Source organism: Leuresthes tenuis, unplaced genomic scaffold (genome assembly GCF_036924035.1).
Source record: "Leuresthes tenuis unplaced genomic scaffold, fLeuTen1.0.hap1 SCAF_20, whole genome shotgun sequence".
Classification (NCBI taxonomy): Eukaryota; Metazoa; Chordata; class Actinopteri; order Atheriniformes; family Atherinopsidae; genus Leuresthes; species Leuresthes tenuis.
Window position 1 is genome coordinate 31,374,240 of NW_027325374.1, and position 16,672 is coordinate 31,390,911.

Below are 16,672 nucleotides of genomic sequence, written 5' to 3' on the forward strand. Positions count from 1 at the left end.
CTTACCCACAAACAGTGAGCAGACTTTCCTCAATGGCATCCCTCTGAGCTTTGGTGAGGCAGCAGCCTTTGGACAAGCGGTAAACCGTATGAAGGAGGGAGTCGATTAATGAGGCAAACTGTTCGGTCCCCGCAAACAGAGGAGCACATTTAGTTAGGAGAGGCAACACTGCTGTACACAAGTACCTGTTGAGGGCAAGTGCCATGTCTGTGGCACTGAGAGAAACCTGAGACAAATACAGAAACAGGAAAGAGGAATGATGGAAAAAAACATATATATATTTCATATATAAATCTCTTCATTCATATATATTTTGTTGGAACAACAATAGGCTTTTTGTGTTCTCTTCCTTAAAAAAATATTGCAATTCTCACTTTTATGAATTTATCTATTCAAATGTTACTGCTTTAATGACCCATGATTAAACTACATTCAACAAAATTGTAGCTCCATCGCAGGACGCTGATTTATACAGATTTGTTAGGACAGTGAGGGTTGAGCCCAACAATCCTCTTAAATTCTGTGTCCCTCTATGTCAGCCACATCTGAGTTTTGTCAACAGCTGTAATTTCATTAAGAAAAAATAAACAAATAAATAAATAATAACAAATGACACTCCAGTCTCCATTCTAATGTGACTTCAAAAGCTTAGCAGAGCTTTTGTGAGGCAGTTGATAATTAGACTGAAATGTATTAGATCCATTATTTATACATGATAACTAATTAGAGGGGCTTTGAATATTCTGACCACTTAATACATCTCTAGTATGTTTTTTGTTGGGTGAGATATTGTAAGATTCCAGGGACAAGCCTGCAAAAGAAGCTTGGCTTAAGAAGGAACAACTGATCTTGTGTAAAATATTGTGTTATAAACAGGTGGATTGCATTTAGAACATTACTGCAACTATTAACATAAAAATACTAAAATTATAAAATGTAAAAGCACCCTTCATGCATAGTGCACCTTTTCAATGTGACATCTGTTTTACATAAAGTGATATGTTACTAATAACAGCATAAGTAGTCTTTCAAATTCTCATGTTAAACAAATAGATATAAAACATCCTTACAATTTGGTACATTTATCATAAAATTCTCACCAAATTCCTACCTCATAGTTAAATTTGAACAAATAAACAGTGTATAAATTAAATCAATATAATTTGTAGACCTATGATAGAATTTTTTTAAATCATGCATGTACAGAGTAAACCACATAGGAGTCTTTGAATCATGATTGGGGAATGTGGAATTGATTACAATCTCCTTAAACGTTTTTGACAACTTTTAAGACAATGCAATCAACCCAGATAGCATTCTTAATAGCACATGCAGTTTGGTAACATAATGCTCAAATTTATTTAACTATACAGATTAAAAAAGCTTAATTGTTGTGAAGAATCATAGAACTTGAATGCCACTAGTAACAATAAATTGTGCAATGAATGCAGTGGAGAAAACAGCATTGTGGGTGGACTTGTGGGAGGATTTGTGCAATAAGCTCTTTAAGGAAGTGGAATGGAAGAAGAAGCATAAGATGCACACAAGCACAGACTTACAGTGTCTAGGGAGGCAGCAGCTCTTAAATCTGGTAAGAATCCAACCTCAAGGAGGTGGAGAAGAAAATTCTGGTCTTCTATACCATAGACACGATCTAGGAACAGGACCATGGCGGCTTTATGGTCTGGACAAAAACCTGCTGACATGTCAGGTTCCACAACTAACCCATCTGCGCATCCACGGGTACACGAAAAGAACACACACATACAAAAACAAGTTTAATTGATTAAATGACAAAAGGCTGTCTTTCAATTATATATGGTTCATTCAGACATTTATACTTGTATTTGTACATGTTCATCTTTGTTCTTGTTTTGTCAAATATAAATATACAAATATAAAAGTATTGGACGTGCATAAATAAATACAGATTAGTGCTGTATGCATGTTAGGTGGAGTTGGTGCAGAAGGTTTGCTTACCTTTAGTCAGGTTAGGCATGGAGAATGGAATGCTGATGACTCCCACCAGGTCCTCTATAGGAATAAGTGACCTCAAAATGGCTCTGATACGGATTGCTTCACCTTTACCAGCGTGGATCAACTAATATTAAACAAATGAAAGGTCATAGTGAGAATACCATGTGTGAGTGAGTGCGTATGTCGTTATATGTGTGCAAAAAGTCTGACATCCCGATGTCACTCACATGCATCTCTGGAGCACAGCGGCCAAGCAGATCAATAAGTGCAGAATAAAAGGTCATGATGGCATTTCCCATATGGATGGTTTCATCTTCTTCCTCCAGCATGTCACTGCTACATACACATCCACACATGTACAGATTAACTCAAAATAAAGGCTTTTGACTATGAGAAGTGTACCTTGCATTGTGAAGTTTGAGTTTGGTCTGGATGGTGGAGCCTGTCGCATCTTTGAGAGTTCCGATGCAATGTTTGATTTCAAGCAAGACCACATAACTACTATCATAGGTAATGAAGATGACATATACCAACTCCTGGGGAGTTATTACTCTAAATTTTTTAAACAATAGCATTATTGTTACACCCATAATTTGTCATTTAAATACTTTTCAGTTTAACATTTACATTCTGTAATTTGGACAACTAACAGTTTATTAAATAAGGTGTGTTTTCAGCATAACACCAATGTTATGGTTTAACGTGTTCTTTTCAACAGGTGACCTTCAAAGCTAAAATCCGGTGGGGTTTCTGGTAGCTATGACAGCTTTTGAAAAACTGAAGGAGGTCGCTTAGCTGTCCTCGTAATTGCTGCACTGTATGTATTTCATAAAACTATCCGTTTTATGAAAGTGTTTGATTTTTATATGGTGTTGTTTAAGTAAACTATTCCATAAAAGAAAAATAAAATCATAGTTGCCCACACTAGAAGGGTTCACTGATAACTTACAGCAGACACACATCACTAGACAGCGCCAACACAACTGGACTGGCTTTCGGACAAAGTTCCTGAATCTGCCGTTCAGCTACAGGCGTACACCGTGCACATAGGAGATCTGACCGCAGACTCGGATAAAACTAAAGGGGGAGGCATGTGTGCTAATCAATAACTCTTGGTCTATAGATACACAGACTGTCCATTCAAAGTAAACAAAATAAATTTGTGCTACAAAAGAAAATGGACCAGACTCAGTGAATAATCCCTATTATCCCTATATAGACCAGTGAGCAGTGCTGACCAACATGTCATTCGGGTCATCAGGTGGGAACCTCTTTTCATCAGTCTTTTGTCACTGAATATTTCATTCAACACTTTTCAGGGCTCTGTTACTGAAACTGTATCTCATGAATCTTTACCTTTTATGCCTAATATCTACGTACTAGTACAGAAACTTAAACTTTAACTTAAACCTTGAATGAAACTTGTCTTTCATTCAAGGCCAAAAGATAACTGTAGCTGCTACTTTCATGTCTGTGCAGGATTTTAGTGCTGTTATTTACACGTTATTTACATTCCTAACACTGTTTACATGCTTTAGATACAATCTATTACAGAGCTTTAAGATTTATAACAAATATTAGTTCTCTAACTTACTAATGTTTATGTATGCTTGAGTTGATTGTTCCACTTTATCTAAGCGTAAACTCAATTATTTATCTACATGGCTATTCTTAGTCTGCTTCCTTTTTATATAGTCCTACATTTTTAAAAAAAGCTGAGGAAGTTATTCTCTCCCAGTTAGGATTGTCTGTCTGTTTCCATCGCCTGTTCTGAATAGGGGAAAAGGGCATTAATTATGCTGCTGTATGGTATCAACTTCAAAATAACAAATTTAAAGAACCTGATCTTACTAAATTAATTCCTCACAATATTACTGTGGTATACAGTTCAAATTTGCATGTTTTTGTTGGATCATTTTTATCGTGGCAATTTGACTTGTGATATTTATCTTCATGATTTTATGTTTTATTGGGCCATTCTCATTTCACTTTTATTCTTATGCAACTTTTATGACGGTGAAAAGAAAAATCTCCCTTTTAACAGGAAGAAACCTTCAGCAGAACGAGACTCAGGAAGGGTGGCGGTCTGCTTGGGCATTGTGAGAACAGGAAAAGAGGGTCAAGAAGCACCATAAAACCAGGCCAGGGACACCTGCTGAGAAAGAGAAACACAAGTTAATCACAATAATGTTATATGTACATGGAATGTAAAGAGAGCAGAGTGAGGAAAGGGGTGCATCATGGGGGGCTTCCTAAACAGTCCAGGCCTAACTAAAGGATGTTTAAGGGTCACCTGAGTCATCCCTAACTATAAGCTTAATCAAAAAGTAAATTTTTAAGCCTAATCTTAAAGGTAGAGAGTCTGTTTTCTTTCCAAATCCATACTGAAAGCTGGTTCCATAAGAGAGGGGCTTGAAAACTAAAGAGTCTCCCTTCCATTATACTTTTAGAAACAATAAATTCTTTAAGATACTTCATTGATGATCATTATATTGATTTGTTTTGTTTTATAGAAATCTGACTGAAGCAAGATGATCATGTTAACATTTTACTGTTGTTAAATCAACTCATTGGCAGCTATCCTCATATCGGGTGTAACATACTCGCTATTCAATTGAATAAACCTTGATAACAGTGGCGCCATTTGTGCAACTTTTAGTCCCCCATGACTGAAGAGTAACCTGGCAAAGTTTGAAGCCTGTAGCATGAAATCTGTAGGAGTTCGATCATATGCGAGGTGTGGAAAAAAATGGCGCCGAAACGCATGTTCCACTCAAAATGGCCAACTTCCTGTGGACCTGGCACCATGGTGTCCATAGGCTTTTTTGTGAGTCGGCAAAGGGTACCCCAAAATAACCCCATTCGTTAGGCACTCCGCTGTTTCACAGCTCGGGCCCTAATAATAAAAAGTAAATAATGCCTTCAGATACAATAGGGCCTTCGTTACTGTGATTCTTCACAATAGGGGCTTCGCAATCTGGAGCAATCGCATAAACAATCACCTACAGAGGAAAAACTGAAAAAACTAAATGCTGTTAGAAAACTCTTAATCTAGTTCAAACAGAGCACATTAAAAAACTGAAACATGGCTTACGCTCAAACCCAAATGCCCTCCTATGTACAAAAATATCCAGATGTATGAATCTGTGCGTACGCATGAACCGAGCACATTTCCTTTGTACATCCCAATCACCATGGAATTGAGCGCACATACATGACTTCTCCCTGTCCACGCTCCTATTTAAATATGCAAATCATACTTAAATGAGCCCTCTCCACATGATCAGAAAATAAAGAAAAAATAATGAGTAAGATGGGAAAAAAGAAGAACTTCAAGGAAAGTGAGATGGACACGCTACTTTCTGAAGTGGAGGCCCGCCAAAATGTGCTCTTTGGCACGCTGTTCTCTGGGATAAGCAGCAAACATAAGAGGAGTGGGTGGGAGAGCGTGTGCGAGGCTGTAATGCTGTGGGGTCTGAGAAGCGCACACAAGCAGAGGTGAAAAAGAAGTGGTCTGATATTAAAGTGGATGTGAAGCGGAGACTGGCTGCCCACCACCGAAGTGTGGCCAAAACAGGCAGGGGGACAGGAGAAGAGGGGCCCACCCTGCTTGAACAGAGAGTCTGTGCAATTATGGGTGACAGTGCTCTCTCAGGGGGTGGTGGGAGCACATGTGGGTGACACCCAAGGTAAATACCTATGTTTCTGTTTAACTCACAACAAACATGTTCATACAGTAACCTAGTGCAGAAGTGCACTGGAGAAAAGGTGAGACATTTCACATATTACGCACGGGGTTATTAACACATAGTGGTTGTATTTGTTTGCTGTTCGGGAAAAATGCATTGGTTGGATCAGAGCTATGTATAGCAACCCACAAGGTCAAATGCATAAATGGTAAATTTACTTTAAAATTTGATATGTTCAGGGGCTGTCGACAGGGATGTCCGTTATCCCCATTCTTATTCAATTCTTATTCAATTTGGCGATTGAACCAATCGCAGAAGCAATATGGACGAATGAAAAGATTTCTGGTATTGATATTGGGAAAATAAAGAACAAAATTTAATTTTATGCTGAAATACATAATTTCATACCTAACTAGCCCTGGGAGATCAATCCCAGCAGTCCTGAACCTTATCAACAGGTTTGGATCAATATCAGGCTATAAAATTAATTTGACAAAATCAAATGCCCTATTAATAAACTCGTTGGTCTCGGATGAACTCAGGAAAATCTCGCCCTTCACATGGGCTCAAAACAGTTTTAAATATCTAGGAGTGGATGTGTCTTCAAAACTTGGAAATCTTTACCATTTAAATTACATCCCTTTAATCAAAAAGATAAAGGAAGAACTAGAACACTGATGCTCCCCATTTAATTTCTCGGACGAATTAATGAAATTAAAATGAACGTGTTGCTGCGTTTTAGTTATTTGTTTCAGTCACTCCCCTGCAGTGTTGTGCCTGAACGCGTTCAATGAACGAGCGTTCATGAACCTAATTAAGGGGTTGCAGCCATCCAAAAACGTCCTATCAAGAAAAAAAGTACAGACACTGAGATTGATGTTGTGTGCACAACAGCAGATTGCTGGTCAGCTGTGAACAAGGCATTTATGGGGATCACTATCCACTGGCTAAACAAAACTGATGTTTCAAAGAGACACTCTGCAGTACTGGCATGCCAGCGGAATAAAGGAGCACATTCACATACAAATTTTCATCAGTTACGGGGACACATTCATTTAATAAATTGGACTGGATAGTGTAGTGGTATGATTTCCATCTTTCATGTGGGTGATCTGGGTTCAAATCCCCTGCATGAAAGATACTACCTCCAGTAGGGGTCCTCAGGCAAGACCCCCTTACCCTACCTGCCTACCTGTAAGTCGCTTTGGATAAAAGCGTCTGCTAAATGCATAAACATAAATGGGACTGACAAATCTTTCCACAGATAAGATAAGACAGAGAAGATTTTGATGAAAACCACATTACTAAAGGGAAAATTCTCAGTAATTTATAATGCTTTGTTAGACCACCACAGCTCCTCCTTCACCCCACTTAACAATAGATGGCAGGGGGATTTGGGATGTGACTTTGGTGAAGAACAGTGGAATATAATATGTCAGAATACCTTTACATCATTGTCTTGTAATAAAGTTATTGAACAGAATTACAAGTTTATACACAGGACCTACTTTACCCTGCTCCATCTAAGTAAGATGTTTCCTAATTCAACCCCAAGATGCCATTGCTGTAAAACGTGTACGGGATCAATTATGCACGTTTTTTGGGAATGCAAAGAATTAAAGCTTTTCTGGAGGGCTGTACATAAACTGGACTTTACATCAACATGATACCTCTTTGGCACAGAACAGGACAAGACATTGCATCCCACGTACATGAAGAGGATCAACATAATATCCTACATAGCGAAGAAATGTAGCCTACTTGACTGGAATCAGCAGAGACCTCCATCACTTAATCTGTTCAAACAAATTCTGAATGAAACTTTAAGACTGGAACAACAGTTATTCATTTAAAAAAAACACCCACTTACTACAGCAAGGCAGACCTGAACTTAGTATACAAAAGAGTCCTATGAGCTTAGACCATGGCTTGAGTTGATTTTCTATTTATTTATTTGATTGATTTGTTTTATAAATTGTCCCATTCTCTGCAATTTTACATTGTTTTCTTTATGCAGTTGAAGAAATTCAACCTGCTAAGGGCAATGATGGTGCACTTCAACTCTGCCATCATCAAGTCCATCCTCACCTCCTCCATGACCTTCTGGTACGCTCCCATCCCGGACACAAACTGTTTGACCCGCTCCCTTCTGGCAGCAGGCTGCAGTCCATCAAGACCGAAACCTAACGCCACAAGAACAGTTTCTTCCCCTCTGCATCTGGCCTCATAAACAAGACCAGAGACCCCCCGTGACACTGACCCCACCACCCTCGACACATTACATTGATGTATACTATCTCCTCCACATACTGTCAACACAATACCTGTACCAATACCAGTACATACTTGTTTCACTTTCACTTTTACTTACTGTTCTTATTTATTGTTTTTATTTAATTACCCGGAAAACAAAGCACAAGCACACCACGACATATTCCTTTTATGTGTGCACCTACTTGGCAATAAAACTGTCACTGATTCTGAATCTGATTCTGATGTCCTTCTGAAAGAGAATGTGATCAGACAGAAGATACATAAGATGCATAACAGGCTTAAAAAAAGTTAAAGAAGTAAAGAAAATGGCCTTTAATTGAGAAGAATCTCACTTAGTCTTGAAAAATAGGTGACTAATTTATAAGAACACCCTTTGCAAAGCTAGAACTGGTTGTTATTCATCATTGATATTAGATGATAAGAACAACCCCAGGTTTCTCTTCAGCACTATAGCTAGGCTGACTAAGAGTTCTAGCTCTGTTGAGCCATACATTTATTTGAACTCTTAGTAGTGTTGACTTTATGAGTTTCCCCATCAGAGAGAGAATCAATAGAACCCTTCCCACTATTGTCACTGGTGTATCATAAGTATGGCACCTTCAGAAGAGGTTGTAGGACCTGATGTTTCAAATGTTGGTGTACCGTCAAGCTCTCAGAACTAACAACAACCATAGCTTCATCAAAATAGTCAACATGTGTTTTCGATCCTTTCCCAACCAAACTGTTCATGGAGGTTTTTCCCTTAATCAACACTGCTGTATTGGATTTGATCAATCCATCTTTGTTAACAGGCATTTAAGGATGCTTTAGATAAACCTTTATTGACTTTACCATGACTGTTAGCTGATTATAGTATTTATCATCCAATTTATCTGATAGAACCCAACTTGTTGACGTAAATAAGGAATCTTCCTCACACATCAGAGGTAGTCGTGGAGGTCAACAGGGTTCTGTGCTTGGACCTATTCTTTTTACTTGTACTGTATGTGTTTCTATTAGACAACACTATTACACAGGATGGCATAAATTTCAATTGCAATGTAGATGATACTTAGTTATACTTAAAAATGAAAGCAATTTAAACTAATCAATTGGTAAGACTATAAGCATGACTCCGTATTTTCTGACTCTAAAGGAGCACCGGCTCTTCTTGGATTATCGTCCCCGTGGTGAGGAGGCGAAGGCAGCACAGGGAGAGGAAGCAGAAGCCAGGCTGCAGAGCTGGTGCACTAGTTAGGCTATGGAGGCAGCCACACAGACCACCGCTTCCCAGGTAAGAGCAAAGGAGGGGGGCTCTGTGTTTATGTCAGCAACAACTGGTGTACTAACACAGTGACTGTTGAGAGCCACTGCTCCCCAGAACTGGATTATGTGACTGTTAAATGTGGGCCCATCTATCTCCCGAGGGAGTTTACGGTGGTCATAATAACTACTGTTTACATTCCACTGGACCCTAATGCTAACTTGGCTATAGGACATCTACATGGCAGCATTTGCAATCAGCAGAGCATGTATCCTGATGCTGTGCACATTCTAACAGGGGACTTTAATCATATAGATTTAAAGACAGTGCTCCCTAAATTCCATTAGCATGTGAAGAAGGCTACTAGAGGAGCCAAAACACTGGACAAGGTCTACTCCAACATCAAGCCGGGCTACAAAGCTAGCCCACTACCTCACCTGGGCCAGTCTGATCACATGTCCCTGCATTTAATCCCTGCATATTGCCCCCTCAGGAGAACTGCTCTTACCATCACAAAGACTGATGGTGCCTCTCAGCAGCTGCAGGACTGTTTCGACAGGACTAACTAAAACATCTTTGAACATCCAGACCTGGAGGTGCTCACGGATAGTGTACTATGTTATGTTAGACACTGTCACCGTGGACAAGTACATCCAGATCTACACCAGCCAAAAGCCCTGGATGAACTGGAAGGTCCAGCTGCTGCTAAAGGAGAGAAAGATCGCCTTCAGGTCTAGTGACAGGTCTCTGTACAGCGCGGCCCGAGCTAACCTGAGGAGTGGCATCAGAGATAACAAATTAGACTACAAAAGGAGGATTGAAGACCACCTGGATTGCAACAACAGCAGGTAGGTATGGAAGGGAGTCCAGCACCTCACCAATTACAGGACCAACCTTGGGGCTGCTGAAGGGGACACCTCACTGACAGAGCAGCTGAACCTTTTCTTTGCCCACTTCAAGGCAGAGCAACCAGACGCAGCCACACTTCACCCTGTGGCCCATGGAAGCCTCACCCTCACAGGAGCGTGAGGTGAGGCGCACACTGTGGGCCGTAAACCCAAGAAAAGCTGCTGGACCTGATGGCATTTCCAGACGTGTGCTGAAGGACTGTGCGGACCAACTGGCTGGAGTCTTCACCAGGATTTTCAACCGGTCCCTGTCCCAGTCCACTGTCCTACCCTGGCTGAAGTCCTCCATCATAGTCCCCCTGCGCAAGAAACCCCACATCACCAGTCTCAATGACTACCGGCCAGTTGCACTCACCCCAGTGGCAATGAAGTACTTTGAAAAACTTGTACAGGATATATCACCTCACTCCTCCCACCAACTTTTGACCCACACCAGTTTGGATACAAGGCAAACAGATCCACGGAAGATAAAGTAGCCACAGCCCTCCATGCTGCGTTGTCCCCCTGGAGCATCAGGGGACCTACGTGTGGCTGCTCTTTGTGGACTTCAGCACTGCTTTTAACACCATTCTCCAACATAAACTGGTGGGCAAACTGATGGACTTGGATCTTCCACACTCCACTTGAACATGGTTCAGGAGCTTCCTGTCTGGTCGCAGTCGGTGGGAATGAGCCAACACACATTTCACGGCCCTGATTCTCAGGACTGGCTCCCCACAGGGCTGTTTGCTGAGCCCTTTACTCTACACCCTGTAAACCTACGACTGCACCTCCACCCACCACTGCAACACCATTGTCAAATAAGCTGATGACACCGTGGTGGTGGGGCCCATCTCTGGGGTGGGGGGGGGGGGGGGGGGTGAGGGAGGAGACTGAGCGGTTGTGTGGTGCAGGGAAAACAGTCTGCTCCTCAATACCTCCAAAACGAAAGACGTCATCATCGATTTCAGGAGGAAAAAAAACGGATATCCTTCCACTATACATCAACAGGGACGGTGTGGAAAGGACTGCCAGGAAGCGGAGGTCCATCTTCCGCTTCCTGGCAGTCCATCTTGAGGAGGACCTGACCTGGGGCGTGAACACCTCGGAGCTGCTAAAAAAGGCCCAGCAGAGACTGCACTTCCTGAGACTCTGAAGAAAAACAACATCTCCCAGAGACTGCTGGTGTCCTTTTATCGAAGCTGCATTGAAAGCATCCTCACGTGTTGTATATGCATGCGGTACAGAAGCTGCACAGTGGTCCAGAGGACAGCCCTTCAGAGAGTCATCAAAACTGCACAGAAGATCTCCGGGTGCCCTCTCCCCACACTGGAGGAGCTGCATAGTTCCCAGTGCCCCAAGAAAGCAAATAATATCATAAGGGACATTTCCCACCCTGGACACCCACTCTTCGAACTGCTCCTATCTGGGATATGGTACCAAATTTTAAGAACAAGGACAAATAGACTAAAGAACAGTTTTTATCCCACTGCAGTCGCCACATTTAATGCTGCCAATACATGACTATTTATCTTTTAAGATATCGGTGCAATTATCACATATATGTATGCTTGTGTGTGTGTGTTATTTATTCATCTGTTTTTAAATGCTTTTTTCCTTTTTTTTAATGCACTGACTGAATGACACTAATTTTGTTGTACATGCTACAATGACAATAAAGATGTAATTGTCATTGTAGCAGCAGAGATAATAGTAATAATAATTCTCCAGTTTTGGTTGGTCTTCATTGCCTCCCTGTTAAATCCAGAAAAGGATTAAAAATTCTCACATATAAACCTCTACATGACCAAGCTCTATCACATCTTAAAGATCTCAAAGTTTGATATTTTCAGAACAAAATTAGAAGAAAAAGTAGAATGGGTGGCAGAGCCTTCAGTTATCAGGCCCCTCTTGTGGAACCAGCTGCTGCCATGGATTCAGAAAGAAGACGCCCCCTCAAGATAAGCCTTAAAACTTTCATTTTTGATAAAGCTTATAGTTACAAATACAAATACAAGCCTAGACTATTGGAGAACCTTCCATGATATGCCTCTCCTCACACTCTCTTTAATCCATTGCACATATGACATTCAGTGGGTCTACATGATGAGATTAACTTGATTATAGCTATAGTTGGGTTATGCTCCTTATCTGAGCAAGGGTAATTATCCTTGGACATATAGCGTTGAATGAATTGAATCACTGGCACAAAGTATGTCATACCCCAGTACGATAGGTGGCGCTGTACCTATTTTAACTATCGCTAATAAAGCCACTTCCGGTTGACATCTTCATGCACGTTCAGTGTACATTTGGATTGAGTTATCTAGGGGTCTTAATCCGATCGCGAGTAACCCAATACGATCTGTTTTTTTGTCAGATTAAGGTGTCTACATGAACTGAATAACTCAGTCTTATTGTAATTTAGCCATTAATCGGATCCGATGGCACTCATGTAACCCTACTGATGGTTTTTGTCATTAACATGTGTTTCTCTTTCTTAGCGTGTATCCCTGACCTGGTGTCCTGGTGCTTGTTGACACCTCTTTCCTGTCCTCTCAACCCCAGCTGATTAAGGCAGATGGCTGCCCTTCCTGGTTCTGCTGAAGGTTTCTTCCTGTTAAGGGGAGTTTTGCTTGCCACCGTCAGCTCATACATACTCAAGAAGGGGGATTGACTCGTGCCTTGAGATGTCAATGATTGTGATTTGTTGCAATATGTATAAAACTGAATTTAATTGAATTGAACCAAAGTTATATATTTTTATACCAGTAAAGAAAGAATGTTAATGGTCTTGTGACCAACTGAAATAAAGAAACCCCATGGCACAACTTGTACTGTAAACCTTGCTCAAGCATTATTAGAGCGTGTATGAGCCTAAACAACTGATTTCTTTCATAAATATTGACATATGATATAGGATATATGTTTAGGTTACAAGTTGTCTTACAATGTTTTGCTGCTCTCAGATGTTGGAGATGGACCATCTCTGGAAGGATCTTGAGAAATCTTTATAGCTTCCTCGATCGCTGCAAGCAACCCATCACCCCCTTCACCTCGAAGAGCGGGGCCGAAACATTCAGGTCTGCGGATAAGAAGTCTCACCACAACATTGGCATTCTCTTCCACGCTTTCACCTAGCCATACAATAGGGACAAAATGGCAAAAGCTTGCAATAGTAAAAACTGTAGGTTTTGTGCTAACAGACATTTTCAGGTATCTTCAAATTAATTAGAATTTGAAACAAAGTTTAAATAAGCCTGTATTAGTTTTTTAAACAGTTTCAGATTTTACCATTGCAGAAAACAGCAAAGCGTAAGAGGTCCAGGTATCTCTCCCCCTCCACAGGGTTCCAGCCTATATCAGGGTAGCCTTTATGCACTAGCATCACACAGCTCTGTAGCCCACAGCCAGCAAGATACTGAACTACCTGGGGTGGGTAGGGTTGGGGTGGGTAGGTAGGCAGGGACAGGAAGGAAGGCAGACAGATGGATAGTTAGGTTTTTCCAGGAATTATGAATTATGGTGAAATCAATCAGTCAAACTTTTTCACTCCTAAAACTTCCAAAAAAAAAATCCCAAAAAATTCTAAAAACTTTTGACAATCCAAAACTTAAGTACTGTTCTGGAAATATTTCTTTATATCCCCCTTAAAGGTGGAAATTAATTTTACAAGTATGCGTCAGTGAAACAATCGCATACTGTGATTTCATTTCCTCCCAAACCATACTAATATGTAAAGTAAATTGCGGTGTAATGACACTCGCAAAGTGCCCTTTAGCCATTTCAATTCTGGTGGGAATTTTTGAGCTGCTTGTTTATTTTTCTAACTTTCTAACTTATCAATGTTTGATCCAGGACCATCCATGTGTTTGCAAGGTGTGCGGTTTTAATAAAACACATAAGTTGGCAGTTTATACAGGGTTATAGAGACTCTCTTTAAAAAAAAAAACATTTATTTACCCAACAGGCATTGTGAGGCTGTTGGGTAAATAAGAGTAATAGGTATCATTTTCACGTGACTTTTGATAAATCAATCAAGTAAACATGTTATGATTTTGTACATGTGCAAATCTAATTTTGACAACCTCTGTGCAGAGTGTAACCCCAACACACTCACTGTAATCTTTGGAGTCGCCTTATGGGGGGAGGACCGATTGTTGGGAACAACTGTTGTAAAGCATGTCAATAGTAGGACCTCACAAATGGGGAGCACGTGTGTTCCTCAATCTCACCTTCTCAAGGTCTGGCTCTCTCAAAGCAAGGGCCAGCTCATTGTTATCCATGACTGATGCTGCAGCCACATCTAGAGGAGTGGATCCTCGCATAGATGGAGATGCTGCAGAGAGGAGGGGAAATATGGAGAAAAAAAACATACAAGTAAATAAAAGAAAAGTCTTGGGAGTTTGTCTCCTGGATACTAAACTGAGCTATGCTCAGACAGTGAATGTTGTGTGTGAAAATGTGTGAAAAATGCTACTGAAACAAAGTAAATAGAGGAGAACCTCTTAACTTTTCTCAGTTTTTGAAGATGTCTTGCTGCTAATCCAAATGATAGTTTTCACTGACTGGGGGTGATTTTCTGCTCTATATGATGCTGAAGGGACATTCACAATTTGAGAGCTGCAGAAGTTGCATCATGTGTCACTGACCACACGCTCTTCCTATGAATCATTTGGGCTGTTGTCACCTGTGAGTTGTTTAATTACCTGGCCAACAGGTGAGATGTGTTGGTAACTTGGTTCAAGGTGTGAGTGATTGTAAAATCTGCTGAGGAGTAGACTCAGGACTGCACTCAGTGTTTGACAGGTGATAAGGTTGTGCCAAAAAGAGGGATTGATGGCCTCAAAGCCGTCCATGGTCAAATTACAGACAAGGTAAATGTAAGAATTTGAGGAAGCATTTTAAATATGTATTGTATCTTAGTTTGCATTGTGATCTGAGTTCTCTTTATTGTATGCTCCCTCAAATCATAATAATATAATCCAGGGATTAATAAGTACTACAGATCTAAAAAAAGGCAGACCCTGACATAAACAGGGGCATAATAGAGTCCGTCTATGCCTTAAGATTTTCTGCTTTAAAAGAGGTGTAAATCAAAGGAAGAGAAATAAGTTGTTGTTGTTGTAGTGTCCCTCTCTGTTATTTTGGTCAACGAATACCACAGACAATTCATTAAGTCAATAGGAAACTGTAGGCCTTAGGTCCACATTAGGTGTTGGGGGCCACGAGAACAAGGCTAGGAATTGAGTGGAGAATCTCACATTGTTGGAATGCTACTATTCCAGCTATCCCAGTGAAAAGGAATATATGCAGAGGATGTGGGAGCAATGGAAACTTTGAAACGCAACATCTAAACTAGCTAAGAAACAACTGAAGCTGAAGTCAGGAAAATAAATAGGATGTTCTCCAGTATTTAATAGTATCTTTCAACCCCTTGACTCCCTACCCCCACCACCTCTACTGCTCTGAAACCTGCAACTCTCTCCTCCTGTTTTTCAACGAGAAGGTCAGCAAAATCCACTAGCACCTTGGCTCCTCTACCTCTCTCCTCCCCTCACCTGAACTTCTTCCGCTCTGTCAACCATTTTCCAACTTTGGTCTCCCTCAACCCTCATTAATCTTGGACCTCATCAGCAAGTCCAAGCCTTCTTCTTGACCCCCTCCCCACAGTCCTGGTCAAATGCTGCCACCCTTTTCTGCCCCCCTTCATATCTGCCATTATCCACTCCTCACTGTCCACTGGAATTTTCAGGTCTGCAGCTGTCAGTCCTTTCCTGAAAAAACCTGGTTCAGATCCCAACGACTTCAATAATCTTTGCCCCATTTCTCACCTTCCTGAAGTCAGGAAAATAAATAGGATGTTCTCCTGTAAACCGTCCAAGAGCGGTTTAGTGAAGAGCATATGAGAGAGAACACCTATGCTCCATGGCAAGTGAATCTAAGAGCTGATAAGAGCAATCTTCCAGAACAGGAACCAGTGGCAGATATCCAAAAAGAGTCTCACGTATGAAGAGCTGGACTGCACCAGGTCCTGACATGATACATGTATAATAAAAATTGGGGCCTAAAATTGGGGCCTATTATACATGTATAATAAGCCCCAATTGTGAAAAAGAACTATCGTAATAGGCTAACTTTAGCTATTTTTTTAATTTGACTATGTTTTGTTTTATTTCTTTTTTTAAAATAATTTAGCCAAGGTGTTGTTTGTTTAAAAACAAGGCCAATGTGTAGCCTTCTTCAGAACATGGAATAACTGTACACACGTGGACAAAATTGTTGGTACCCCTCAGTTAAAGAAGGAAAAACCCACAATTCTCACTGAAATCACTTGAAACTTACAATTTTTGTCCAGCCCTGGACAAAAATGATGGTACCCATAACTTAATATTTTGTTGCACAACCTTTTGAGGCAATCACTGCAATTAAACGATTTCTGTATTTGTCAATGAGCGTTCTGCAGCTGTCAACAGGTATTTTGGCCCTCTCCTCATGAGCAAACTGCTCCAGTTGTCTCAGGTTTGATGGGTGTCTTCTCCAAATGGCATGTTTCAGCTCCTTCCACAGATGTTCAATGGGATTCAGATCTGGGCTCATGG

At 40.7% G+C, this 16,672-nt stretch overlaps 1 protein-coding gene across 8 annotated transcripts in view; it reads right to left on the reverse strand.

Moving 5' to 3' along the window:
- The window catches only part of ryr2a (ryanodine receptor 2a (cardiac)), a 388,615-nt gene that overhangs the window by 132,935 nt on the left and 239,008 nt on the right, over nucleotides 1–16,672 (reverse strand). For all 8 annotated transcript variants that reach the window (XM_072372753.1, XM_072372750.1, XM_072372751.1 and 5 more), the window contains exons 47-53: nucleotides 14,306–14,409; nucleotides 13,365–13,500; nucleotides 13,021–13,207; nucleotides 2,205–2,313; nucleotides 1,981–2,101; nucleotides 1,560–1,729; nucleotides 6–226 (exon numbers count right to left, since the gene is read on the reverse strand). In XM_072372753.1, coding sequence (XP_072228854.1) covers nucleotides 6–226; nucleotides 1,560–1,729; nucleotides 1,981–2,101; nucleotides 2,205–2,313; nucleotides 13,021–13,207; nucleotides 13,365–13,500; nucleotides 14,306–14,409 — 1,048 coding nt within the window. The remainder of the gene's footprint in view (nucleotides 1–5; nucleotides 227–1,559; nucleotides 1,730–1,980; nucleotides 2,102–2,204; nucleotides 2,314–13,020; nucleotides 13,208–13,364; nucleotides 13,501–14,305; nucleotides 14,410–16,672) is intronic.